This window comes from Muscardinus avellanarius (genome assembly GCF_963383645.1).
Source record: "Muscardinus avellanarius genome assembly, chromosome: 3".
In the NCBI taxonomy this organism is placed as follows: domain Eukaryota; kingdom Metazoa; phylum Chordata; class Mammalia; order Rodentia; family Gliridae; genus Muscardinus; species Muscardinus avellanarius.
In genome coordinates this window covers 130,531,222-130,559,177 of record NC_137788.1, presented here as the reverse complement: position 1 = coordinate 130,559,177, position 27,956 = coordinate 130,531,222, and the positions used below count along the sequence as shown (strand labels likewise).

General features: G+C 43.2%; 1 protein-coding gene across 1 annotated transcript; it reads left to right on the top strand.

The window, feature by feature from the left end:
• Positions 1 to 1,192: 1,192 nt before the first annotated feature.
• MTFMT (mitochondrial methionyl-tRNA formyltransferase) lies at positions 1,193 to 27,956 on the top strand (the record flags this gene model as incomplete). Its single annotated transcript, XM_080690703.1, is given in 10 exon segments — positions 1,193 to 1,404; positions 3,756 to 3,965; positions 6,572 to 6,694; positions 12,426 to 12,528; positions 14,400 to 14,475; positions 20,822 to 20,913; positions 23,245 to 23,323; positions 24,297 to 24,379; positions 27,763 to 27,913; positions 27,916 to 27,956. Coding segments are annotated over 10 exon segments (1,170 nt in total).

Sequence of the window (27,956 nt, the reverse complement as noted above, 5' to 3'; positions counted from 1 at the left end):
AGGAAGATGGGAAAAGAGGCAGATATTTCCTGGCTTCAAAAAGAATCTCTGAGCTTGGCATGAGATAATGGAAACCATTCAGAAAGAAGACGTGGTTGGGCGGCCCAGGAAAGGCAGCGTGTGCAAAGCCACTGCAGCAGAGCTGTGCAGCGAAAGGGCGGGCCCAGGGTCAAAGTGTGATGGGGAAGGTGGTAAGAACAGACTAGAGTGGACCCTGGTGCTGCTCTATGGCCGCTGCTGGCTTCATGGATATGTGACCGTACTCAAGATGGCCACGGTATTGGCCTTGGGAGCACCGAACCTGAGCGCCAGTGGGCCTTGCAGGACTTCTGGAGACAAGCCGCCTGCCCATTTCCCCTGGAATCTCCTTTCAAGCATCCATCTCTGTGTGAGGAACCCAGAGAGCTTGCGTCATGAAGGTGACTAGGGGCAAATAAACCAGCCTGTGTTTTCTCCAGTGCAAAATCACAACATAGGATTGCTGTGAAGGCCAAAGGGTTAGGATCACAGGCTTTGGAGTTACAAGAGCAGCGGTCCAGTCCCCTGCTCTGCCGTCAATAGCTGTGCAGACCTAAGATACGAGGAAGCCCTTAACTCCACGGAATCTCAGCCTCTCTTCAGTAAAACATATTTACTTGTAAAAAAATACCAACCTTGGATGGTTGATGTAAGGATTAACTGAAATAATGGATATAAAATACTAAGCCAAAGCGAGGCACATAGTAAGTACTCAGTCAGTAGTAGTTATAATGGCTGAGAAAATGATACTGCGTTACATAAATAAGGTTATTGGCTAAATAGTGCAGAGCCGAGTGTGGTGGTGCACGCTTGTAATCCCAGCACTTGGGAGGCCGAGACAGGAGGATCGCGGTTGGAGGACTACTACTTAGTGAGGGCCTTTGCAACTCAGTGAGATCTTGTTTCAAAATAAAGAATAAAAATAGGTCTGGGGCTGTAGCGTGGAGGTAGAATGCCCCTGGATTTCAGTACCGCAAAATAAATAAATAAATAAATAAATAGTACAAATAAACAGCGCTAGAAAGGGCAGATTCACTTTCACTTGTCACTCTAGGCACGGACAGGCCACACCTCCAACCAGACAGGCCCGCCCACCCGCGAGCGGCCACGCCCACCGGCCCTCCAGGCCCCGCCCCCGCGCGCCTGCGCAGAATGGGCTGCTGCGGCCGCGGCGATGAGGGTGCTGGTGCCGCGCTGCTGGGGCCCGGGGCGGCTCTCCGCAGGCCGGAGCCCGGGCCCCCAGTGGCGGGCGGTGGCCAGGCTCCGCGGGTCCCAGGCCGGGGAGGCCCGGGATGCCGGAGTCCGCGAGAAGCCGCCGTGGCGGGTGCTGTTCTTCGGCACAGACCAGTTCGCCTGCGAGGCGCTGCGGGCCCTGCACGCCGCCAGGTACGGGCGGGCCGGGCCGGGGCGGGCGCCTCCCGGGCTGGACTCGGGCGGTGGGAAGCCGCGGCCTCGGCCGGTCCCGGCGCCTCCGGGCAGCCTTGGGCCCCGGGCGTCCCGGTCCTCCCTCCCCGGGCCGGGACTGCAGGTCCTGCCGCCACCCCCGTCCAACCCGCGGTCTTCCTGCCCGTTGTGCAGAGAGCTTAGCCACTGTCCAAGGCCATCAGCTGAGCTGATTGGGATTAAAACCAGCCCTGACTTCAAAGTTCCCCTCTTCACTTCCGCCTGCTACCTCCCAGCCATCTAATTGGCTTGCTCTGACCCAGGCCATCCCCTTTGCACCCCAGTGCCTCACCCCTTCCCTCCCCGGGCCCTCTTAGTGCCAGTGGGCCCCAGCTCCCTGAGGCTGAAACGAGGTCATGATCCCAAAAAGAACTGGATTCATTTATTCAAGTGAATAAATGTCTCCTTTTCCTACCTTTAAAAAATTCTACCTCTTCTTTTTTCTCCCTGCCCCCTCTTTTTCTTCCTTTGTATCATGTCCTCCTATCTATCTATAGTGTGTGTGTGTATGTGTGTGTGTGTGCGCGCGTGGTGTTGTGTTGCTGCGGATGGAACCCAGGGGCTTTCTTTTATTTATTTTTTGGTGGTACTGGGGTTCCCGAAAACCCTTCTACCTCCGGGCTACCCAGCAGTTTTTGTGTTTTAAAAACATTGTTTCATGAGGCATGGTGTACTGTAATCTCAGATCTGAGGTCTGCAGGTTTGAGACCAGCTTCAGCTACTTAGACACTCAACAACTAAGCAAGACTCTGCTTCAGAATTAAAAAAAAAAAAATTTACCCAGGCACGGTGGAACACACTTATAATCCCAGTATTTGGGAGGCTGAGACAGGAGGATCGTAGGTTCAAGGCCAGCCTCAGCTACTTAGTGAGGCCCTCTGCAACTTAGACCCTGTTTCAAAATAAAGAATAAAAAATTGGGTTGGGGGTGTAGCTCGGAGGTAGAATGGCCCTGGGTTCCATCCTGAGCACCACAAAAAAAGAGGGAGGGGAGAAAAAGTGTCTTTGGGGACTGGGGATGTAGTTCAGTGGCAGAGCACTTGGCCAGCATTCTTGAGGCTCTGGGTTCAATCCCTAACGCTACTGAAACAAATAGGCAACCGGGCGCGGTGGTGCAGGCTTGTAATCCCAGAACTTGGGAGGCAGAGACAGGAAGATCGCAGGTTTGCAGCCGGCCTCAGCTACTTAGTGAGGCCCTCTGCAACTTAGTGAAGCCCTATTTCTAGCTCAGAGGTAAAATGCCCCTGGGATCAATCCCCCTTCAGCAAAGGAAAAAAAACAAATACACATTGTTTGAGTGGCACATGGTTAATTGATGGGATGAACAGTGGAAAGACCTTTGCTTCCACCACTGTCTCTCACCGTCTCCCCAGCCACTCTCTCCAGAGACAGCCACTTGTTCTAGAAACGTTCAGTGCATTTACAAGCAAGTGAATATTTAACCCATTTTTTAAAAAGACTCACATAACAGCATATGGAGCATTATTTTAAAAGATGCAGAATAGCCAGGCGTGGTGGCGCACGCTTGTAATCCCAGCTTTTGGGATACAGTACCGCAAAAAAAAAAAAAAATGCAGAATAGTAGGCAAAATACCCTAATTGTGTAAAGTGACCACTGTATATTTCCGTATGCACATGAAATCCCTGGAATCATACTATTCAAATGGTAGCTGTTAGCCACATGTGACTCTTAATTTAAAAAAATAAAAAACTCACTCTCTTAGTTGCCTTAGCTTTATTTATTTATTTATTTATTTATTTATTTATTTTTTTTTTTTTTGGTGGTACTGGGAATGGAACCCAGGGGCCTTCTACCTCCGGGCTACACTCCCAGACGTATTTTATACTTTTTATTTGGAAACAGAGTCTCTTAAGCCAGGGGAGGCCGGCTTCAAACCTGTGCTATCCTCCTCTCTCAGCCTCCTAAGTGCTGGCATTACAAGCGTGCGCCACCACGCCCGGCTAATTTTATTTATTTTTAATTCATTTATTGTTAGTGGGGATGGAACCCAGGGGCATACTACCTTTAATCTACACCCCCAGCCCTATTAAATTTTTATTTTGCAGTAGGGCCTTGCTAAGTTGGTGAGATCTCACTCCTTGCTGAGGCTGTCCTCAAACCTGTGATCCTCCTCTCTCAGCCTCCCAAGTGCTGGCATTACAAGCATGGCCACCAGCCCAGCAGTTGCCCAGGTTTAAACATTTGGCCCCAGATGCTTCAGCTTGTGTGACAGTGCTGAGCTTTGAGCCATTGCCTAATGCTATTGATTTTTCTTCCAATCTTTCTAATTTAGGGAAAATAAAGAGGAAGAGTTAATTGAAAACCTGGAGGTGGTCACAGTGCCTTCGCCATCTCCAAAAGGACTGCCGGTGAAGCAGTTCTCTGTGCAGGCTCAGCTTCCCGTGTACGAGTGGCCGGAGGTGGGCTCTGGAGAGTATGACGTTGGAGTGGTGGCTTCCTTCGGACGACTTTTGAGTGAGGCTCTTATTCTTAAATTTCCCTAGTAAGTTTTGTTTATAAGGAAATACAGTATAGAGACTTTGGTTTTTATAAATGAACCTGATACCTAAAGTGTGATCGTTTGACCTCTGTGCCTTCTTTAATCTGTGTGCATATGAGTGTGTTGCTGGGGTTGAACTCGGGTGTTCAACCTCTGATTTATATCCCCATCTTATTTTTTATTTGAAGCAGAATCTCACTAAGTTGCTGTAGGCTTTGCTAAGTTGCTAAGGCCGACTTGAACCCGTGATCCTCCTGTCTCAGTTTCCCAAGTCCTGGGATTACAGGCACCACCAAGCCTGGGGTTGTTGTTGTTGTTGTTGTTGTTGTTGTTGTTGTTGTTGTTGTTTTTGCAGTACTGAGGATGGAACCCAGGGGCATTCTACCTCTCAGCTACACCCCCAGCCCTACTTTTTTATTCTTTTCAATTTTTTGGTGGTACTGAGGATTGAATCCAGGAGCATTCTACCTCTCAGCTACATCCCAGTGCTATTTTTTTTTTTTTTTAAATTTTGAAACAGGTCTCACTAAGTTGATGAGTTTTACTACTTGCTGAGACTGTCCTTGAACCTGTGATCCTCTAGTCTCAGCCTCTCGAGTACTGAGATTACAGGCATGTGCCGCCATGCCTGGCTCTAACTTTTTCTTTTATTTATTTATTTATTTATTTAGTGGGTCTGGGGATGGAACCCAGGGACATTCTACCTCCAAGCTACACCCTCTGCCCTATTTTTTATTCTTTATTTTGAAACAGGGTCTCACTAAGTTGCAGAGGGCCTCACTAAGTAGCTGAGGCTGGCCAGGAACCTGTGATCTCCTGTCTCAGCATGCGCCACCATGCCTGGCTAGTTTTTCCTTTTAAAATCAAAAATTTTATTTGTGGCATGAATTTTCAAAATATATTAAGCTCCTTATCATGCTCAATGGACTTTGATTTACCCTCATTTAAATTCCATGACTGGGAATGCAGCTAGAAGGTGGAGGCCTTGCCTAGCATTCTCAAGTTCCTCAGTTCAATCCCCAATATTGGGAAAAAATAATTTTTTTCATATATCTGCTGAAAACTCCCAAATTTGTCATTCTAGCCAAGCTCTCTCCCCAGACTCCAGGCTCCTAATACCTATTCCCTCCCCCATAGCTCTTCTTGATGTCTATTAAGCACTGTGTTCAAGATGACCAAAATCTTATCCAGTACCTGGCAACTCTTACCCTTGTTGCTTTGGCCTAAAACCTTGGAGTCGCTCTTTATTTGTGTCCCACTTCACATCCAATCCATGAGGAAGCCTCCTGGCTGTGTCTTTAAAACCTGTCTAGAGCCGGGCGTGGTGGTGCACGCTTGTAATCCCGGTACTTAGGAGGCGGAGACAGGAGGATTGCAGGTTCGAGGCCGGCCTCAGCTACTTAGTGAGGCCCTCTGCAACTTAGTGAGACCCTGTTTCAAAACAAAGAGTAAAAGATCAGGCTGGGGATGTGGTTGAGAGGTAGGATGCCCTGGGTTCCAACAAAGAGTAAAAGATGAGGCTGGGGATGTGGTTGAGAGGTAGAGCGCCCTGGGTTCCATCCCAGCAACACACACTTGCTCCTTGGTCATTCTCAGCCGTTTACCAGCCCAGCAGCCAAAGTGATCTTTAAAAGCACAAATAGATCATATGACACCGCTCGAATTCTCTGAGCACACTCTTGCTGATTGCAGACAAACCGTTATTGGTAAAATATTTAAATTACTCATCAGTGTATGATAGGTGTACCAGGGTAAACAACACAGGCAAACAGATTATTTGATGGGGATTCAGGATGCTTATTTTAGGCATTCTATATGCAAACTAAGTGAATGATGTGCTAAACTATAAATATGATATGCTGTGTCTGTGAGGTATATAATAGGGTTCGAGGGGTTCTTATATAGTACTAGATGCATTTTTAAATTCTATTTTAAAACTCCCAGGCATCATGAGCTCTTATAGAACATCTTTGCTCTTTTTAATTAAGCTCCACTGGTTTCTTATGGGAAGAGAGTGAACTTACCTCTGGCTTTTTCTTTTAGATGATATAAGACTTGATTTAATTATAGGTATTTTTTAAATTTCTGGGAAAGCTCAATGATGAAGAGTAATGTATTAGTCAGGCGTGGTGGCACACGCTTATAATCCCAGTACTTGGGAGGCTGAGGCAAGGGGGTCGCAGGTTCTTGCCAGCCTCAACTACTTACTGAGGCCCTCTGCAACTTAATGAGACCTTGTTTCAAAATAGGGTAAAAAATCGCAGGGCGTGGTGGCGCACGCTTGTAATCCCCGCGCTTGGGAGGCAGAGACAGGAGGATCGCGCTGGTTCGAAGCCAGCCGCGCTGGCTTCAGAGACCCTGTTTCCAAATAAAAAATATAAAATGGGTCTGGGAGTGTAGCCCGGAGGTAGAAGGGCTTCCAGGAACCCCAATACCACCAAAAAGAAAAAATATATATGGTAAAAAATCGGGCTGGGGGTATAGTTTGGAGCTAGACTGCCGCAGGTTCCATCCCCACTACTGAAGAAAAAAAAAAAAAACCAAGTTAATATATCAGTTTAGGTAATGGTAAGTGGTGAAATTCGCTGACTCTGCATCTTCTAACTCAGCGGCATACTGAATGTCCATCCCAGTTGCCTGCCAAGATGGCGTGGTCCAGCCCCTATAATCCATACAGTGCTTCATGGAGACCTGGTTACCGGAGTAACAATCATGCAGATCAGACCTAAAAGGTAGAGTCTACTTTCTTTTCTTGAGATTTTTGTGATTTAAACTGTTAACAGCAGGCTTTGTGGATCCTGGGGTGCGGGTGAGCGGACGGCGCCCACTGAGCACCATAGCTGCCAGAGTTCTCCTGACTTCTGACAGGAGCCCCGTGTCTTTTGGCATTTATGTGTCTGGTGTCTGATGAAGAGTAATGTATTAGTCAGGCGTGGTGGCACACGCTTATAATCCCAGTACTTGGGAGGCTGAGGCAAGGGGATCACAGGTTCATACTGGGGATTGACCCCAGAGGCATTCTACCACTGAATTATACTCCTAACCCTATTTTATTTTATTTATTATTATTATTTTTTTTTTTTTTTTTTTTTTTTTTTTTTTTTTTTTTTGCGGGTCTGGAGATGGAACCCAGGGGCATTCGACCTCCGAGCTACACCCCCTGCCCTATTTTTTATTCTTTATTTTGAAACAGGGTCTCACTGAGTTGCAGAGGGCCTCACTAAGTAGCTGAGGCTGTCCGCGAACCGCGATCCTCAGGTCTCAGCCTCCCTAATGCTGGGATTACAAGCGTGCGCCACCACGCCCTGCTGCAATTAATTTATTTTTGTGGTCTTGGGGACTGAACTTGGGGCCATTCTACCTCCAAGCTATATTTTATATTTATTTTTATTTTTATTTTGAAGCAGTGTCTCACTAAGTTGATGAGAGTCTCACTACTTGCTGAGGCTGTCCTAGAACCTGAGATCCTTCTGTCTTGGCCTCCCAAGTACTGGGATTACAGGCATGGGTCACCACCCCAGGCTACAGTATCTCTTTAAAGTCCTTGTGACATTGTTAATATTTAAGTTGAAATAAATTAACACCTAGATTTCTATAAATGACAATTGTGTAAAGGAGAGATGAATTTTTGTATGTTTGTTACTTTGAATCAATTTTTTTCCAGCCTTGATTTCTAAACTGTGGTTTAAAAAAGGAGCCTGAGGTAAGAATATAGTGTTGTGTGCTAACATATGTTTAAGACTGAACTGTCTTAAAGCTAGGTGTGGTGGTGCACACTTGTAATTCCAGTACTTGGGAGGTGACAGGAAGATCACAGGTGTGCGGCCAGCCTCAGCAACATGAGGCCCTCCACAATTTAGTGAGACTCTGTTGTAAAATAAACAATAAAATAGGACTGTGATGTAGCTCAGAGGTGGAGTGCCATAGGATTCCAGCCCAGTTTAAATTTAAAGTTAAATTTCCAGTTTAAATTTTTTCTTAAGTATTCAATATTCATCTCTCTTTCTTCCTTCCTTTCTTTCTTTCTTTCTTTCTTTCTTTCTTTCTTTCTTTCTTTCTTTCTTTCTTTTTTTTTTGTGGTCCTGGGGATGGAAACCCAGGGGCTTTTCTACCTCTGGGCTATACTCCCAGACCTTTTTTAATATATATACTCTGTTTGGAAACAGGGTCTCACTAAATTGCTGAGAGCCTCACTAAGTAGAAAAGGCTGGCTTTGAACCTGTGGGATCCTCCTGTCTCAGCCTCCCAAGTGCCGGAATTACAAGCGTGCGCCATCATGCCCAGCTTAAGTATTCATTTTCTATCATACCTACTTTCTAAAAACAATTATTTAAAATTATTTGATGATCCAGGTGTGGTGGTGCACGCTTATAATCCCAGCACTTGGGAGGCTTAGACAAAAGGGCCTCACTAAGTAGTGGAGTCTGTCTGTTAACCACAATTCTCCTGTCTCAGCCTTCCAAATGCTGGGATTACAAGCATACGCCTCCACGCCCAGCTTGTATTTCTTTATTTCTATATTTATTTTGTGATACTGGGGATTGAATCCAGGGGCATCTACCTCTGAGCTATACCCCCAGCCTGATTTTTTATTCTTTATTTTGAAACAGGCCTCACTCAGGAGCTGAGGCTGGCCACAAACCTTTGATCCTCCTGTTTCAGCCTCCCAAGTACTAGGATTACAAGCTTACACCACCACGCCCGGCTTCTTCACAATAAATATTAATAATGTATTGGTTTGCCAGGTGCTGTAGCATTGGGACACTTGTAGTCCCAGCTTTATCGAAAGTCAAAGCAGGAGGATTGCTTTAGCTCAGTGGTTTGAGTCCAACCTGGGCAACCTAGCAAGACCCCATCTCAAAAACAAACAAAAAACCTCATTGGTTAAAAAATAATTAACCTTTGTTTATTTGTCGTACTGAGACTTGAACCCAGGGGCATTCTCCCTTCAAGCTATAACCCCAGCCCTATTTTATTTTTATTTTGAAACAGAGTCTCCCTAGGTCATAAAAGTCTCACTATTTTTTGAGGCTGTCCTTGAATCTGTGATCCTTCTGTCTCAGCCTCCCAAGTACTGGGATTATAGGCATGTACCCTTAGGCCCAGCTAAAATTTTAAATAAGACATATTTCTATTGAGAACCTATGGCCAGTATTTATAAACTCAATGTAAAATTTTAAGACTTATAAGAATGCAAACATACTTGCACTACCTATAGTCACCAGTAATTATAATCTAGGTAAAACTCTTTTCCTTTGAAGAAGGAGGGATAGAAATAATTACAGATTTCCTAATTGTGCTTTCTTATATGTGTATGTGATATTGGGGATTGAACCCAAGGGAGCTCTATCACTTGAGCTGTACTCCAAATATTTTTTTTATTCTGAAATAGGATCTAAGTTAGCGAGGATGATCTCAAACCTGCAATCCTCCTGCCTTAGCCTTCCAAATACTGGATTTATTTATTTATTTATTTATTTATTTTTGGTGGTACTGGGGTTCCTGGAAGCCCTTCTACCTCTGGGCTACACTCCCAGACCTATTTTAACATTTTATTTGGAAACAGGGTCTCCTAAGCCAGCGCGCGGCTGCCCTCGAACCTGCGCGATCCTCCTGTCTCTGCCTCCCAAGCGCGGGGATTACAAGCGTGCGCCACCACGCCCGGCCAAATACTGGATTTATAGCTGTGCAATACTGTGCATGACTTCCTAATTGTACTTTCTTGGAAAAGAAATTCTTTAACTTTGCTTTATTTTTTTTTTCCCTAGGTTCTCTATACTTCTATATTGATCTAGATATTTCTGTAGGGAATATTGATGAAAATGAACTATTTTATATTTTCTGAGACAATAATTTATCATCTGTGACCACATTACAGTGTTTAAAATGAAATAAGGTCAGGCGTGTTGGCACACGCTTGTAATCCCAGTGCTTGAGAGGCTGAGACAGGAGGATCAAAGATTCTTGGCCAGCCTCAGCTACTTAGGCCCTCCACAACTTAGTGAGACTCTGTTTTAACATAAAGAATCAAAAATTGGGCTGGGGGTAAAGCTCGGAGGTAGAATGCCCCTGAGTTCAATTCTCAGTTTATTGAAACAGGGTCTCACTAAGTTGCTGAAGCCAGCTTCAAACCTGTGTCCTCCTATCTCAGCCTCTCAAGTACTGGCATTACAAATGTGTGTTACCACACCTGAACCCCAGTTTAAAAAATACACAATTCAAGCCGGGCGTGGTGGCGCATGCTTTTAATCCCCGCACTTGGGAGGCAGAGACAGGAGGATCGCACAGGTTCGAAGCTAGCCGCGCTGGCTTAAGAGACCCTGTTTCCAAATAAAAATATAAAAAAAAAAATAGGTCTGGGAGTGTAGCCCGGAGGTAGAATAGAAGGGCTTCCAGGAACCCCAGTACCACCAAAAAAAATTAAAAATATACAATTCCATGCTCATTTCTGAATACACAGAAATGCGACTTAAGAATTTTATTGTCATTTTTCATTTTCATTGCCTCAGCAGAGTTTCTCCAACTTAAAATAAAAAAAAAAACTAAGAACAGCCGGACATGGTTGTGCACACTTGTAATCCCAGCATTTGGGAGGCTGAGACAGGAGTTGCGGATAGCCTCAGCTACTTAGTGAGGCCCTCTACAACTTAGTGAGACCCTGTTTCAAAATAAAGAAAAAAAATAGGGCAGGGGGTGTAGCTCGGAGGTCAAATGCCCTTGGGTTCCATCTCCAGACTCACACAAAAAAACAAAAGAAAAAAAACCTAAGAACTACGCAGCTGGGCCTGGTGGCCCACACTTCTAATCTCAGTATTTGGGAGGCTGACACTGGAGGATTGCAGTTTAAGGGAAGCCTCAGCTACTTAGTGAGCTCTTTTGCAACTCAGTAAAACCTGGTTTCAAAATAAAGAATAAAAAACAGAACTGGGGGGTATAGCTTGAAGGTTGAATGCCCCTGGGTTTCATCCCCAGTACCACACACACACAAAAAAACTAAGAACTACAAAGACTCAAGAAATATTATCTATTTTAGCATTGCTTTCAATAGAACACAAATTATATAAACATCGTGATTTTAACAAAACAGTTTGATGAAAGCCTGGCATGGTGGTGCACGCTTGTAATCCCTGCATTCAGGAGGCTGAAACCGGAAGATTGTGGTTCGCAGACAGCCTCAGCTACTTAGGCCCTCTGCAACTTAGTGAGAATCTGTTTCAAAATAAAGAATAAAATATAGGGCTGGGGGTGTGGCTTGGAGGTTGAATGCCCCTGGGTTCCATCCCCAGACCAGCAAAAAACAAAAACAGTTTGATGTTCTGTTTGAATAAAGGGAACTTTGCTTTTTTTATAAAGGGATTTTTTTCATATTGTTTTTTACTAATGATAGAGTTACTTGTAATTGCAATTAAAATATATAACTATATACTTTGTTCATTTAGGAGAAAAATAGTTTAAAATCTAAGTACAGACCATATTCTGCTTCTTTTAAACTAATATTTCAGCCAGGTATAATGGTACATACTTGTAATCTGAATACTTGGGAGGCTGAGACAGGAGGATTGCAAGTTCAAGATTAGCCTCAGCAGTGTAGTGAGATTCTGAGCAACCTAGTGAGACCCTATTTCAAAATGAAAAACTAGGGCTAGGGGTGAAGCTTAGAGATAGACTACCTTTGCGTTCAGTCCCCAGTACCACAAAGGAAGAAAATAATGATTCTAGTGGCTAACAGTCAAATTAGTAATCAGTGAAGCCGGGCATGGTGGCACGTTCTTGTAATTTCAGTGCTTGGGAGGCTGAGACAGGAGGATCAAGCAGGTTGAAGCCAGCCTCAGCTACTTAGTGAGGCTCTCAGAAGCTTAGTGAGACCCTGTTTCAAAATAAAATGTAAAATAGGTCTGGAGGTAGAAAGCCCCTGGGTTCCATTCCCAGTTTAAAAAAAAAAATTAGTAGTCAGTGATAAACTATCTTTGTCTTGTGCAGACAAACATACTGATTTCTTTGGAGGGAGGGGACCGGGGATTGAGCCTAGTGGCATTCTACCTCTGAGCTATACCTCCAGCCCTTATTATTATTTTTTGAAACAAGGTCTTGCTAAGTTACTGAGGTTGTCCTTGAACCTGAATCCTCCTCTCATCCTCCCAAGTACTGGGATTATAGGCATCTGCCACTATGTCTGGTTAACATTTTATTTATTTATTTATTTATTTATTTATTTATTTATGGTGGTACTGGGGTTCCTGGAAGCCCTTCTACCTCCAGGCTACACTCCCAGACCTATTTTATATTTTTTAAATTTGGAAACAGGGTCTCTTAAGCCAGAGAAATTGGCTTCGAACCTGCACGATCCTCCTGTCTCTGCCTCCCAAGCGCTGGGATTACAAGCGTGTGTCACCACACCCGGCTCTGGTTAACATATTTATCTTAAGAAACAATAATTGTTATTTGTTGTTCATATTTTGCTAGGTTTGATGTAGGCCCAATTCTCAAGCAGGAAACCATCCCTGTCCCACCCAAGAGCACTGCAAAGGAGCTGGAGGCGGTGTTGTCAAGGCTGGGTGCAAACATGGTACGGTTCTCTAATATTTCACTGATTTTCATTCACTTAGTTATTTCTTTGGAGGTTAAAGGGAAAAGAACAGTTTTATGATTTATAATTTTAAGCTTCATTTAAAAGAGTGATATCTATTTCTAGCCAGGCGTGGTAGCACACACTTGTAATCCCAGCATTTGGGAGCCCGAGACAGGAGGATCGCAGTTCGAGGACAGCCTCAGCTACTTAGTGAGGCCCTCTGCAACTCAGTGAGACCCTGTTTCAAAATAAAGAATAAAAAAATAGGGCTGGGGGTGTAGCTTGGAGGTAGAATGCCCCTGAGTTCCATCCCTAGTACTGCAAAAAAAAATATGTGTGTGTGTGTGTATACATATATATATACATATACATATATATATACATACATACATACATACAGATATATGTATATATATTTGTATGTATATGTGGTTGGGGGTGTAGTTTGGAGGTAGAATGCCCCTGAGTTCCATCCCTAGTACCTCTAAATAAATAAATAAATAAATAAATAAATAAAAGAATTATATCTATACCTGGTATCCTAAATATTAGCCTGGTACTTGTGATCTCATGTAAATCTCTAAAGATTTGCCCAGAATGGGTACTTACTAAGGGTTTTCAAATAAAACAAGTGGGAACTGGATGTGGTGGTGCATGCTAGTGACCCTGCTAGTTGGGAGGCTGAGACAGGAGGATTGTAGGCTTAAAGCCAGCCTCAACCACATAGTGAGGTCCTCGACAACTTGCTGAGACTCCTTCCAAATAAAAAATAAAATAATGCTGGGAGTATCTCAAAGGGAGAATGTCCCTGAGTTCGGGTGTGATGACACACACTGGTAATGCCAGTACTTGGGAGGCTGAGATAGGAAGACACAGGGTTGAAGCTGGCCTCAGCAACTTAGACCCTGTTTCAAAATAAAGAATAAAATAGGGCTGGGGCTACAGCTCAGAGGGAGACTGCCCTGGTTTCAACCCCCAGCACCACAGTAAACAAAGCAGGTGATCACCCAAGGTCCTGCACCTTTACGTTTTTCTCCCCAGGTCCCCTCTCTTTGATACTTGCACCTGCCTGCCTGGTGCATTGAACTCACAGCCCTTCCCCTGTGACTCAGCCTTTCTCCTCCTGTCCTGAGTCACAGTCATTTGTATCTGTGCACTGGGCTTCTGCTCACCACCCCACAGTGATCCTTATTCTCTCTGAGACTGTGCAGCTTGTCCAGTCTTTGAACAGTAGGGTTTGGATGACTACATTAAGGGCTACATCTACTTTTTTTTTCGCTTGAACTAGTTAATTTTATACAATGGAAAATTGTTTTCTGACTATATAGATAGGACTTCCTATCCTGGCACTCCCTTGGCAGTGATTTAATAATAATGGCTGCCATTTCTTGAGCATTGGCTCATGTGCCAAGAGTATTCTAGATATTTTGTGGACATTTTTAACCCTCCCAACAAACCTTTGAGTTAACTGGTGTTGATTATTTAACAGATTGTGACATTGAAGGCCACAAACAAGTTAAGTAGCTTTTCCACAGTGAAACAGCAAGTAGGGGGTAGAGCTGGGATTTGAACCAGAGCCATGTGACTCCGGGTGTTCTCTCTCTGAGCCCCAGGGCCTGGCATGGGCTCGGGCTCCTTAGGCTGAGCTCTTGCACAGACCAGGGAAGCCAGCACTCCCTGGAGCCAGTCAGTGACCACGCCAGGGAGCAGCTCCACTGAAGCCCTGCCAGGTCAGTGTGTCCTCAGCCAGTTCCCGGCTGCACCCTGCCACCGTGAAGTAGAGGAACGTCTATGGTACCTGCTACAGCGTGTGTCTGCTCCGTCCTTCTCTTCACCTGGAATATCATGCACTCTCTCTCCTTTTTTAGCTTATTTCAGTTTTGAAAAATTTGCCTGAGAGTCTGAACAATGGACGACAGCAGCCAACCGAGGGGGCAACGTATGGTGAGTGTGGACCACAGAGACGCATGTCTGCAGGAGGCTTTGCCCCCCCCCCCCCCCTGTAACTTAGTAAAACCCTGCTTCATAATAAAAAAATAAAAAAAAAAATAGGGCTGGGGGTGTAGGTCAGTACACTGCCCCCCCCCAAAAAAAAAAAGAGATTATTTTAGCACCACCACACCCAGCTATGGAGACCACTTCTTTTTTTTTTTTTCTGGCGGGTCTGGGGATGGAACCCAGGGGCATTTGACCTCTGAGCTACACCCTCTGCCCTATTTTTTATTCTTTTTTAAAAAATTATTATTTTTTAATTTTTTTTAATACAGCAATTTATCCAAAATTAACAATGATAATCTCACATAACAGATTCATAACAGATTAATTTGTCTGATATCAAACTTTTGATTACTTAGAGATAACATTTCAGTATTTCTTTCTTACCAGAGGATATTTTTTTCTTTTTCTTTTTTTTTTTTTTTTTTTGGTGGTACTGGGGTTCCTGGAAGCCCTCCTACCTCTGGGCTACACTCCCAGACCTACTTTATACCTTTTTTTTTTTTTCTTTTTTTTTTGGAAACAGGGTCTCTTAAGCCAGCACGTCTGGCTTCGAACCCATGCGATCCTCCTGTCTTTGCCTCTCAAGCGCAGGGATTACAAGTGTGCGCCACCACGCCTGGCTTTCTTTTTTTTTTTAAGGTGTAACTATCGTACTTTTTTTTTTTCCAGAAAAAAAATCTGTCCTAACAGGAAATATGAATTCTAAATACCCAAAACCATCTCAAAAAAGAACACAGCTAGAAGATGCACATTTTCTGATTTCAAACCTTATAAAGCTATAATAATCAAAACAGTATAGTACTGCTATAAAGGCTATATAAACCAGTGGAGTAAAATAAAAAGCCTAGAAATACATTCTTCCATATATGGTCAAGTTATTTTTGACAAGGTTTCCAAGAACATTTGGTGAAGGAAATAATAATCATTTCACTAAATAGTGTTGAAAAATAATTACATGAAAAAGAATAAAATTGGACCCCTACCTAACACCATATACAAATATTAACTCAAAATAGATAAAAGAACTAAATGTAAATCTTAAGACTATAAACTTCTAGAAGAAAACCTGGGTCATAAAACTTCACAACACTGAAATTGGCAAATTTTTATTGGATATGATTCCAAAGGCACAGTTTATTCTTTTGTTAAAGAATAAACAAACAAACTTCATAAAAAATAAAAAATTACATCCAAAGACAATGTAAACAGAATTAAAAGCTACTGATAGAATGAGATAAAATATTTACAAATGCTATATCTGAAGGTATATTAATATTCCAAATAGAAATCCTAAAAATTAGCAACAATAAAAGCAAATGATACAGTTTAGAAATAGGTAAAAGACTAAAATAGATAATGAATCTCCAAAGATTTTTATATGACCAATAAACACATGAATATCACTCATCATTATCATAATATAACTAATCATTAAGGAAATACAAATAAAAACTATACTGAAATACGACTTCACATTTGTTACTCTCTTTACATGTAAAATGTGTTTCTTGTAAGCAGCAGATGGATGAATTCTTGTTTTTAATCTATTTTGCCATTTTATGTCTTTTTATTGGGGAATTGAGGCCATTTACATTCAGTGTGATTATTGAGAGATAACTTTTAATTCCTAACATGTTAAGATTTTCTGTTTGAAATACTGTTTATTCTTCTTTGCTTAGTTGTCTGCTGGATGGAAAATCTTGTTTCTCTGGTTCTGGTGTGTATTGCCTATTTCTTCTTTGTAGTTAATCTCTTTGAGTATTTTCTCTAGCGCTGGTTTTTTTTTTTTTTTTTTTTTTTTTTTTTTCGTTTGTTTGTTTGTTTTTCCAGGTCTGGGTCTGGAACCCAGAGGCATTCGACCTCTGAGCTACAACCAATTAGAATCACTCCAGACTTCCCAAACCAAGTCATGAGAGTCTAAAATAAAGGGTTTTATTTAAAACTGGGTTTGAGCCCAGTTTTTTATTCTTTACTTTGAAACCGGGTCTCACTGAGTTGCAGAGGGCCTCACTAAGTAGCTGAGGCTGTCTGCGAACTGCGATCCTCAGGTCTCAGCTTCCTGAATGCTGGGATTACAAGTGTGTGCCACCACGCCCAGCTCTAGCGCTGGTTTTGAAGACATAAATTCCTTCAGTTTCTGTTTGTCATGGAAGCTTCTTATTTCCCCATCTAATTTGATAGAAAGTTTTGCTGGGTAGGAAATTTTTGGCTAGAAGCTGTTTTCTTTCAGAGTTTGGAATATGTTACTCCAAGCCCTTCTGGCTCTCATGACTTGGTTTGGGAAGTCTGGAGTGATTCTAATTGGTTTGCCTCTGAATGTCACTTGGCCTTTTGTTTTTGTTGCCTTTAAGATTCTCTGCTTGGCTTCCACATTGGTCATTTTGACAATTATGTGGCGTGGGGATCCTCTTCTCTGATCCTGTCTAAAGGGAGTTCTGTAAGTTTCCCGGACCTGTGTATCGACCTCTTGCTCTATGTTTGGAAAATTTTCTGCTATTATTTCTTTGAAGATATTATTGATCCCTTTGGTTTCACCTTCTTTTCCCTCCTCTATTCCAATTATTCTTGGGTTAGCTCTCATAAAAATGGGCCTATATTTCTTCAATGTCAGATTCCTGCTGTCGGATTTTTTTCTTTTTCTTTTTCTTTTTTTTTTTTTTTGGTGGTACTGGGGGTAGAACCCAGAGGCTTTCTACCTCTGGGCTATACTCCCAGACCTTTTTTATATTTTATTTGGAAACAGGGTCTCATTAAGTTGCTGAGAGCCTCACTAAGTAGCTGAGGCTGGCTTCGAACCCGTGTGATCCTCCTGTCTCAGCCTCCCAAGCGTGGGGATTACAAGCGTGTGCCACCACGCCCGGCTGTCGGATTTTTTTTCTAAGTTATAAATTATGCATTTGTTTTTGGAGTGATCATCTTCTAGGAGCGAGATTCTATTCTCCATGTGGTCTAATCGAATGTTTAAAGTTTGAATTGATGCCTTTACTTCAATGATTGCATCCTTTATTTTAGACTCTAAATTCTTTTTGAAGGTCCTGTATTTTATTTTTTTTTTTTTTGGTGGTACTGGGGTTCCTGGAAGCCCTTCCACCTCTGGGCTACACTCCCAGACCTATTTTATATATATTTTTGAAACAGGGTCTCTTAAGCCAGCCTGGCTGACTTCGAACCTGCGCGATCCTCCTGTCTCCACTTCCCAAGCGCGGGGATTACAAGCGTACGCCACCACGCCCGGCAAAGGTCCTGTATTATTTCTATAGTTATATTCCTGATTTGATCTTCTGGAAATCTCTGAATTTCTGTGTTATCAAGTTCTGATATTATGGGGTTGTGGGCGTTCATTGTCTTTCCCATGATTTCAGAAGATTTTGCCTTTTCTGGGTTCTTCCCCGGGTCACCATGACTTCACTTAGAGTGCTCTGGATCTTGAGTTTGTGGTAATCTCAACCGCCACTACTACTTTTCTGGTTTGTATTGCAAAGTCTCAGACCCAGGGAGTTAATCAAGGCTGTGCGAGACCGTGGGGGTGCTGGGCTAGGCATTTTCCTACGGGGAGCTGCAACTAGGACGTGGTTCTCTGCCACCGCCACCCCTTCACTGGGTTGGACTGAAATATCTCAGACCCAGGGAGAATATCAAAGCTGTGCAAGTCCCTGGGGGTGCAGTGCTGGAATTTCTCCTGTAGGGGCTGCAATTTCACTTACGGTTATTGTGCATGCTGATCTGGAGCTGTTGTGGGCGTGGTGAACTCACCACCACTGCTGGCAATATGGCGCTGCTGCTACATCCTCAGCTGTGAGGCTGGCATATTTCTTTTCTGGTTTTGAGCTCTGTTCTGAGTTCCTGGAAGGTGTGATGAGCTTGGCCACTGGGAGTTTTAGACGTTATTTGCGTTGAAAGAACTGCTGAATTACACCCAAATGATCTGCAGCTGATCTGCAGCTGCTCACTTCAGCTCCTTGTTTACCCTTCCTCTCTGGAGCCTGGTGGTGCTGTGAGGCAAGATGGCTCCAGGGCAGTGTGGGCTGGTTTCTTTTATGATCTCTGGTTGTTCTTCTAGTCTTCTTTTTCTCTGTCCCTTGTGTTTACATTTTTTATTTCTCTGCTGATAGTGTTTTCTGGCTATGAAAAGAGCTGATTTTGTGGCAGGAGATCAAATGTTAGCAGGACTCGTAAATGCTGCTTTCACAGTCTCCATCTTCCCAGAAGTCTATTTTTTATTCTTTATTTTGAAATAGGGTCTAAGTTGCAGAGGGCCTCGCTAAATAGCTGAGGCTGTCCACAAACCATGATCCTCCAGTCTCAGCCTCTCAAATGCTGGGACTATAAGGGTGTGCCACCACGCCCGACTTGAGACCACTTCTTATTAATAAGGAAATTTTCCACTGGGCTGGTGGCACATGCCTATAATCCTAGTACTTGGAAAGATGAGACAGAAAGATTGCAGGTTCAAAGTCAGCCTTAGCAACTTAGTGAGGCTTTCAGCAATTTAGCAAGACCCTGTTTCCAAATTTAAAAAAAAAAAAATTTTAACAGAGCACAGTGTCATTCACCTGTAATCTCAGTACTAGGGAGGCTGATACAAGAGGATCACAGGTTTGAGGCCAGCTCCAGCAACTTGGTGAGACCCTGTTTTAAAATAAAACAAGCTGGGGTGTAGCTCAGAGTTAGAATACCCTTGGGTCCAATCCTCAGTGCCAAAGAGAAAGAGAGAGATCTTCCTTCCTCTCCTTCCTTTTGCTTTATATGTGTGTGTGGGGGGGGGGGGGTGCTGGGGGTCAAACCCAGGGTTTTGTACATGTCAAAGGCTCTACCATTCAGCTATATCCTCAGCCCTCTTTTTTCTTTTTAATGACAGTATAATTCTCAATAGTGTGCATACAGCATAAGTTATTCAGTAGATTCCCTAGAATAGGGAATCAGTAGATGGTGAGCATTTGGGTTGTTTAAAATCGTTTGCTATCTATTTATTTATTTATTTATTTATTTATTTATTTATGGTCCTGGGGATGGAACCCAGGGGCATTCTACCTCCAAGCTACACTCCAAGCCCTATTTTTTATATTCTTTATTTTGAAACAGGGTCTCACTGAGTTGCAAAGGGTCTCACTAAGTAGCTGAGGTCACCCATGAACTGCGTTTCTCCTGTCTCAGCCTCCTGAATGCTGGGATACAAGCGTGCGCCACCACGCCTGGCTTAATCTTTGCAATTTTAAATACTACTATTATGAATAACTTAATGTCATGATACTGACTTCTTAGTCTAATAGATGAGAAATTATATCGTGTGTGTGTGTGTGTGTGTGTGTGTGTGTGTGTGTGTGTGTGTTTTAGTGGGGATAGAACTCAGGGGTATTCTACCTCCAACCCACACCCTATCCTTCTTTTTTTTCCCCTTTGGAACAGGGTCTCACTATGTAACTGAGGGGTTGGCTGCGAACCTGTGATCCTTCCGACTCAGCCTCCCAAATATTTGGATTACAAGTATCTGCCGCCATGGCCAGCTTCTTTTTGCCTTATTTAAAAAAAAAAAGAAAAAAGAATCTTATTTGTACTTAGTCTTAATGTGTCTGTTTCTGGACTTTGAGACATATGTACAAGGATACTTTCAGTTCCCAGGTTATAAAGTAGTTCCCTTGTTCTCTTTCTTCCTCTATTTTTATTTATTGATTTATTTTTGTGGTACTGGGGATTAAACCCAGAGGTTTTGTACCTCTGAGCTATATTCCCACTGGCCATTTTTGTTTCTATTTTTGTTTTGAAACATGTTCTCCTTAGGTTTCTGAGAGTCTTGCTAGTTGTGAGGCTGTCCTCAAATCTATGCTCCTCCTATCTCAGCCTCCTAAGTGCTGTGATTGCAGGCATGTGCCACCAGGCCCACCTCATGTTTTCTATTAATATATATATATATTTTTTAAATTTTATTTATTTATTTATTTTGGTGGTACTGTGGTTCCTGAAAACCCTTCTACCTCTGGGCTACACTCCCAGGCCTATTTTATACTTTTTTAATTTGGAAACAGGGTCTCTTAAGCCAGCACGGCTGGCTTCCAACCTGCGCGATCCTCCTGTCTCCACCTCCCAAGCGCGGGGATTACAAGCGTGCGCCACCACGCCCGGCTATTTGTTTTTTTTAATTTTTATTTCATGTTGTGGAAAATTGTGAACTTGCACAAAACTTAAGAGAATGTTATAATGAATATCCTCTTGTGCATACTATTCAACAGGAATACTTACTAGTTCATGGACATAGAACCTGATGTCCTTTCCTGTTTTGGGCTTTATCTTACAGCTCCTAAGATTTCTGCTGGTACCAGCTGTATAAAATGGGAGGAACAAACTTCAGAAGAAATATTCAGACTTTATCGTGCCATTGGAAATATAGTAAGTTGGAAGTCAAAATTGCAGTTTTACCTAATTGGAGTTTTTTGTATAATTTGCTTTTTGAATATTTTTATTTAGGAATGAGTCTTACACACTAAGCCTAAGACATTAAACCTGACATTTAATGTGAAAATATCTTTAAGTTTTTATAGAGGCCTTAAAATTCACAAAGCACTTTCAAGTACACATTTTGCACTTCCTCATAACCAAGTGTGTTATGCCACATCAGGGACAAGGGTCATGAAAACAGGGCGCCTGGCTGGGCTGCCCAGCGCTTGCGGAGTGCAGGTTTTAAACTCCTAATGCAGCGCTTTTCTAGCATCTTTCTCACGTCCTGGATTTCCACGTATGGGCCACAACGAGGAGCTGCCGTGTCAAAGCTTGCTGAACTTCCTGAGTTAAATTCTTTCACAGCCCAGCGAGGTGGCGCACGCTTGTAATCCCTGTACTTGGGAGGCTGAGACAGGAGGATTGCACGTTTGTGGACAGCCTCGGCAAATATGAGAATTGCATCAACCTAGTGAGACTTTGTTTCCAAATAAAAATAAAATAGGTTTAGGGATGTAGCTTGGAGGTAGAATGCCCCTGGGCTCAATCCCCAGTGCCACCAAAAAAGAAAAAAATCTAAGTTCATTGACAAATCCGCAGGTTTTTCCTTCCTTCCTTTCTTCCTTCCTTACCCCCTCTCTCCCTCCCTCCATCCTTCTTTTCCTTTCTGCTTTTCTGTGGTGCTGGGATTGAACTTCGGGGTGCTCTGCCTCTGTGTGCGTGGTCCTGGGGATTGAGCCCTGGAGTATTCTATCTCCAGGCTACCCTCTTAGCCCTTTTTTCCTTCTCTTGTTTTGTTTTGGGTTGAAACAGGATCTTGTTAAGTTGCCGAGAGTCTTGCAGTTGCTGAGGCTGTCCCGGAAGCTGCATTTCTCCTGTCTCAGCCCCCCAAGTACTGGGATTACAGGTGCACGCCACCACAAATCATTCCAACAGCTTAACTCTCTAAAAGCCAAATGCCTCTTAAGGGGTGTCATAAAAAGAGCTCGAGGGTACGAGGCTGCGCGTGCCCACAGTCCCCGCTGCCCGCGAGGCTGAGGCAGGAGGACCATGAGTCCAGGCCAGCCTCAATCCTCCGACCAGGCCAAAAAAAAAAAAAAGCATTGAACTAGTACACGCTCTCATTCTGGTGCTGCTGCTTTGGAAAATAGCGGCACTTCTCTGACATTACCTACACAATGTATGAAACAGGACCGAACTGCAGTCTAAATGTAGTGTGTTCAGTTCAGAAAACGGAAAAGCTCATTTCCTTTTGTATTTTAATTTACTAATGTATTTCAGTCAAGTTCTGGGATAATATATATAATGAGGTAAATGCCAATGACGCCATTTCACTTTGGAGGCAAAGGTGCATTGGATTATCTAGTAAATAGCTTTGGACAAATGACTGGCCATTTGCAGGGGACCCTCAAATCCTACCTTAAAAAAATCAAAGTAGCCAGGCGTGGTGGTGCACGCTTGTAATCCCCGCGCTTAGGAGGCTGAGACAGGAGGATCGCACAGGTTCAAAGCCAGCCTCAACTACTTAGTGAGGCTCTCAGCAATTTAGTGAGACCCTGTTTCCAAATAAAAATATAAAATAGGTGTGGGAGTATAGCCCGGAAGTAGAAAGCCTCTGGGGTTCACCCCCAGTATCACCAAAACAAAAAATTAATTAATTAATTAATTTAAAAAATCAAAGTAGCCGGGCATGGTGGCGCACGCTTGTAATCCCAGCGCTTGGGAGGCTGAGATAGGAGGATCACGCAGGTTCAAAGCCAGCCTCAGCTACTTAGTGAGGCTCTCAGCAACTTAGCGAGACCCTGTTTCCAAGTAAAATATAAGATAGGTCTGGGAGTGTAGCCTGGAGGTATAAAGCCCCTGGGTTCCATCCCCAGTACCACCAGAAAAAAAAAAATCAAAGTAACTAAGCTGGCTATGGTGGCGCACACCTGCAATCCCAGTACCTGGGAGGCTGAAACAGGAGGATTGCAGGTTTAAGGCTAGCCTCCACAACTTAGCAGGATCCTGCTTAGAAATAAAAAGGGCTGAAGGTATAGCTTAGAGGTAGAATGCCTTGGGGTTCAATCCTCAATACTTCCCCCTCCAAAAAAAAAAGATTTTACAAATCCTGGAAAGATCAATATAAGGGTTACATTTATGTTCTGTTCCATGAAAGTTACTGAGTTCCAGATTCCTCTGTAAATGGGAGAAAAGTCAGGCCAGATTAGCACAAAATAGGAGTTGCAAAGGGTTTGGATGCTGAGTGTTTCTTTCTCATTCCTTCCTTAATTTTAATTGCAGATTCCGTTGCAGACACTCTGGATGGAGAATACCATTAAGCTTCTGGATTTGGTAGAAGTGAACAATTCAGTCCTTACTGGTACTAAGTTTTGAATGGCTAACACAGATGTCCTCACTCGGTGTCTCCTTGAAGATGTCTGTTTTTACTGAAGGTCACATTCGCTAACCATGAGGGTGCTTGCAGGTTGTTTCGGTTTAGTAGTGACACGCTTACCTTGCTGTCTTTGCTTGGCAGTGTCCATCACATGCACCTGGCAAGTAGGCAGCAGCGCTCCCGCCCCATGAGCTCTGACTTCCTACGTTAGGGTTTTTTCTGGGGCTATAAAATCTCCCAGTTAGTTTCATTCTAGTGAGTATCATAATGAAGCTACTGGGAAGCTCAGTGAGGATCAGTCCAGGAAGTAGCATCCGCCACAGCCCTTTCTGAAAACGAGAGTGTGAGCCAGGCAGGGAGCTGGCCTAGGCTAGAGGTACTGGGAGCTCCCTAGGAACCTAGGAGTTGGGCAGGGATGGAAGGGCCAATTAAATCCCAGACATCCTGTGTATCTTTCCACTGGCGGGTAGTTATTCCTCCAAAATGACAGCAAAGAACTTTCAGGTGCTCACTGGGAGTCTGGATAAAGGACTCGTAGATTTTTATGTATATAGAAAACATCCCAGCAGACATGACGGCGCACGTTCGTAATCCCGGTACTTTGGAGCCTGAAACAAGAGAATTGCAGGTTTGCAGCCAGCCTCAGCAATTAGTGAGGCTCCCTGCAGCTTAGTGAGACCCTTTTTCAAAACAAAAGAATAAAATAGGGCTGGGGTGTCACTTGGAGGTAGAATATCCCTGGGTTCCATCCCCATTACAAAAAAAAAGAAAAAACATTCCTTTGGGTTGGCGGTGTACACAGAACACCATGGTTCCATCGTAAGATTACAAAGCCGGGGCTTGGCAAATGTGTCCTTTCCGGTGTTACTACTTCCTCCCAGGGGGGTTCTGGTTTTAAAGAAGTACCCTGATTGCATATTTATTTCTCTCTCTCTGTCTCACATCTTTTTTTCTTTAGATCTAAAAGTAACAAGACAGATTGTTCCCCCAGGATCAATAGTATACCACAAACAGTCACAAATATTGCTGGTTTATTGCAAGGTACAATTTCCTTTAGTTTCAAGTTATTATATTTGTTTTACTGAGTTTGTAGTTTGTATCATTTATCATTTTAATTAGACTTCACTTAACTGTCTGCCTATCAGATTGGGCTAGTAGACAGTTTAATTTTCTTAAGAAATAATAATAGCTGGGTGTGCTGGCGCACGCTTATAATCATAGCATTCGGGAGACTGATACAGGAGGATCTCGGTTCATGGACAGCCTCACCTACTTAGTGAGACCCTGTTTCAAAATAAAGAAAAAGCGGGTGTGGTGGTGCTTGTAGTCCCAGCATTTGGGAGGCTGTGATAGGATTGCAGTTCCATGGGCAGCCTCAGCTTCTTGGTGAGGCCCTTTGCAACTCAGTAAGATCCTGTTTCAAAATAAATAATAAAAAAATAGGAGCTGGGTGTGGTGGCACACACTTGTAATCCCAGCATTTGGGAAGCTGAGACAGGAGGATCGTGGTTCACGGACAGCCTCAGCTACTTAGTGAGGCCCTTGCAACTTAGTGAGATCCTGTTTTGAAATAAAGAAAAAAAATAGGGCTGGGGGTGTAGCTCAGAGGGTTCCATCCCTGGTACCACAAAACAAAACAGTTCCCAGTACAAAAAGAGAGAAGGAGCTGGGTGTGGTGGCACACACTTATAATCCCAGCATTTGGGAGGTTGAGACAGGAATATCAAGGTTCACAGACAGCCTCAGCTACTTAGTGAGGCCCTTTGCAACTCAGACCCTGTTTCAAAATAAAAAATAAAAATAGGGCTGGGGGTGTAGCTCACAGGTGAATGCCCCTGGGTTCCATCCCCAATACCGCAAAAAAAAAAAAAAAATCAAATTATGCTATGTGGATATACAAACATGCCACAATGAAACCCCGTAAAAATAATAAAAGAAGGGGGCTTAAATATGTGTAGATTGGTCTGGTCTACATATATTGTAGATACAGAGCTCCTCAGTCACCCTCTCTCCATCGCTGTCTCGCCTCTGCTAGAACAGTGCCAGGCACATATGTTCTGCCATCCTTGTCTGAGTCTATGTGGATGTGTATTCCATGTTTAGTCTGTTCTCAGAAGATGCCAGGGTTGTCAGAATATGTGAATTTGAGTCTCACCAGTTGAGATACCCAACAAAAATTACCCATCCACTGTGGGAATCAGTTTTCTAAAGTGAGGGTGGTATTGGACATGCCGATCCTTTAGATTTGTTATATATATATATATATTATACTTTATACATGTGGGGGGGTACTGGGAATGCAACCCAGGGGCTTTCTACCTCCAGGCTATACCCCCAGACCTATTTAATATTTCATTTTGAACAGGGTCTCACAAAGCTGCTGAGAGCCTCACTAAGCAGCTAAGACTGGCTTCAAACCTGTGTGATCCTCCTGTCTCAGCCTCCCAAATACTGGGATTACAAGTGTTAGCCACCACACCCGACTCTATTTTATACATTATATATTAAATGTGTGTGTGTGTGTGTGTGTGTGTGTGTGTGTGTGTGTGTGTTAGTTATACTGGGGATTGAAGCCAAGGGCATTCTACATCCCAGCTATACCCCAGCCGTATATATTTTTTTTATTCTTTATTTTGAAACAGGATCTCACTAAGTTGTAGAGAGTCCAAGTAGCTGAGGCTGGCCGCGAACCTGTCACCTGTCATCCTCCTGTCTCAGCCTCCCAAGTACTGGGATTACAAGTGTGTACCACCATGCCTGGCTCCTTTTTTTTTTTTTTTACAGAACTAGGGATTAAACCCAGGGGCATTCTAACTCTGAGCTACACTCTGAGCCCGATTTTTTTTCTTTATTTTGAAACAGGGTCTCGCTAAGTTCTAGAGGGCCTCCACTAAGTAGCTGAGGCTGGCTGCAAACCTGTGATCCTCCTGTCTCTGCCTCCCAAGCACTGGGATTACAAGTGTGCACACTACCATACCCTGCTAAATTTGTGATATATATATATATGTATAAATTTTTTTTTCTTTTGTAGTATGTGGGATAAAATCCAGGGGCATTCTATTTCCAAGCTGCACCCAGCCCTATTTTTTATTCTTTATTTTGAAACAGGGTCTCACTAAGTTGCAAAGCACCTCACCAAGTAGCTGAGGCTGTCTACAAACCATGATTCTCCTCTCATCCTTCCAAATGCTGGGATTACAAGGTGTTGGCACCATGCTCAGCTTAGATTTGTTATATTTTGATGACCAGGTACAATAAGATACATGGACACATTCTGAAAACTGCCAAGCACCATGCAAATATAACATGATGTTATTCTACTCCCTGTGTGTTGAGATAGCTTTATACAGGTAAAAACTCTCCTTGGCACCTGGACATGGTGGCACATGCCTTTAACACAGTAGCTGAGAGGCTGAGACAGGAGGATAGCAGGTTTGTGACCAGCTCAGAACTTAGTGAGACCCTTTTCAATTTTGTGAGACCCTGTTTCAAAATAAAAAATTTAAAAATAAGGCTGGGTGTGTAGCAGAATGCCCCTGGCTCAATATCATTTTCCACAAACAAACAAACAAACAAAAAACCCTCCTTGTGAACAACTTTTTGAGACAAGGAATAATGTATTACTTAGTACAGTACTAGTTTTATTTTATTTTTTATTTATTTTTTTAGTGGTACTGGGGTTCCTGGAAGTCCTTCTACCTCCGGGCTACACTCCCAGACCTATTTTATACCTTTTATTTATTTGGAAACAGGGTCTCTTAAGCCAGTGAGGCTGGCTGCGATCCTCCTGTCTCTGCCTCCCAAGTGCAGTGATTACAAGTGTGCGCCACCACGCCGGCAACAGTACTAGTACACAGTACACATTTGCAAAGGTTTGTTGCTCTGTTTTCTTTCTTTTTTTTTTTTTTTTTTTTTTTTTTAAATACTGGTGGCCAGGCCTGGGCTATCACACCTGCCTCATGACAATTTTTTTTTCCCAGTACTAGGGATGGAACCCAGGGGTATTCTACCTCCGAGTTACACCCCCAGCCCTATTTTTTAATCTTTATTTTGAAAAAGGGTTTCACTGAGTTGCAAATGGCCTCACTAAGTAGTAGCTGAGGCTGTCTGCGAACCGTGACCCTACTGTCTCAGACTTACAAACGCTGAGATTACAAGCATGTGCCACCATCATGACACAAATTTTATAAATGTAGCTGGGCATAGTGGTGCATGCCTATAATCCCAGTACGTGTAAGGCTGAGACCCTGTTTCAAAAATAAAAATAAAGTAGAGTTGGGGGTATAGCTTGGACGTAGAATTCCCCTGGGTTCAATCCCTAGCACACCCCCCCCCCCCAGAAAATGATAAACTAAATTTACCTAGCTTTCCAGTTTTGTCACCAACTTCCTAGTCAATATTTGTCTTTTGTCTTTGCCTTTTAGGATGGCTGGATTGGTGTTCGGTCCATAATGCTTAAGAAAACACTAACAGCAACTGACTTCTACAATGGATATTTGCACCCATGGTACCAGGAAAATTCTGAAGGTCAACCAAACCAGTGCAGATTTCAGACTCTCAGACTTCCAACAGAGAAGCAGAAAAAAAAGTTGTTGCTATGCAACAGTGTATTAAGTAG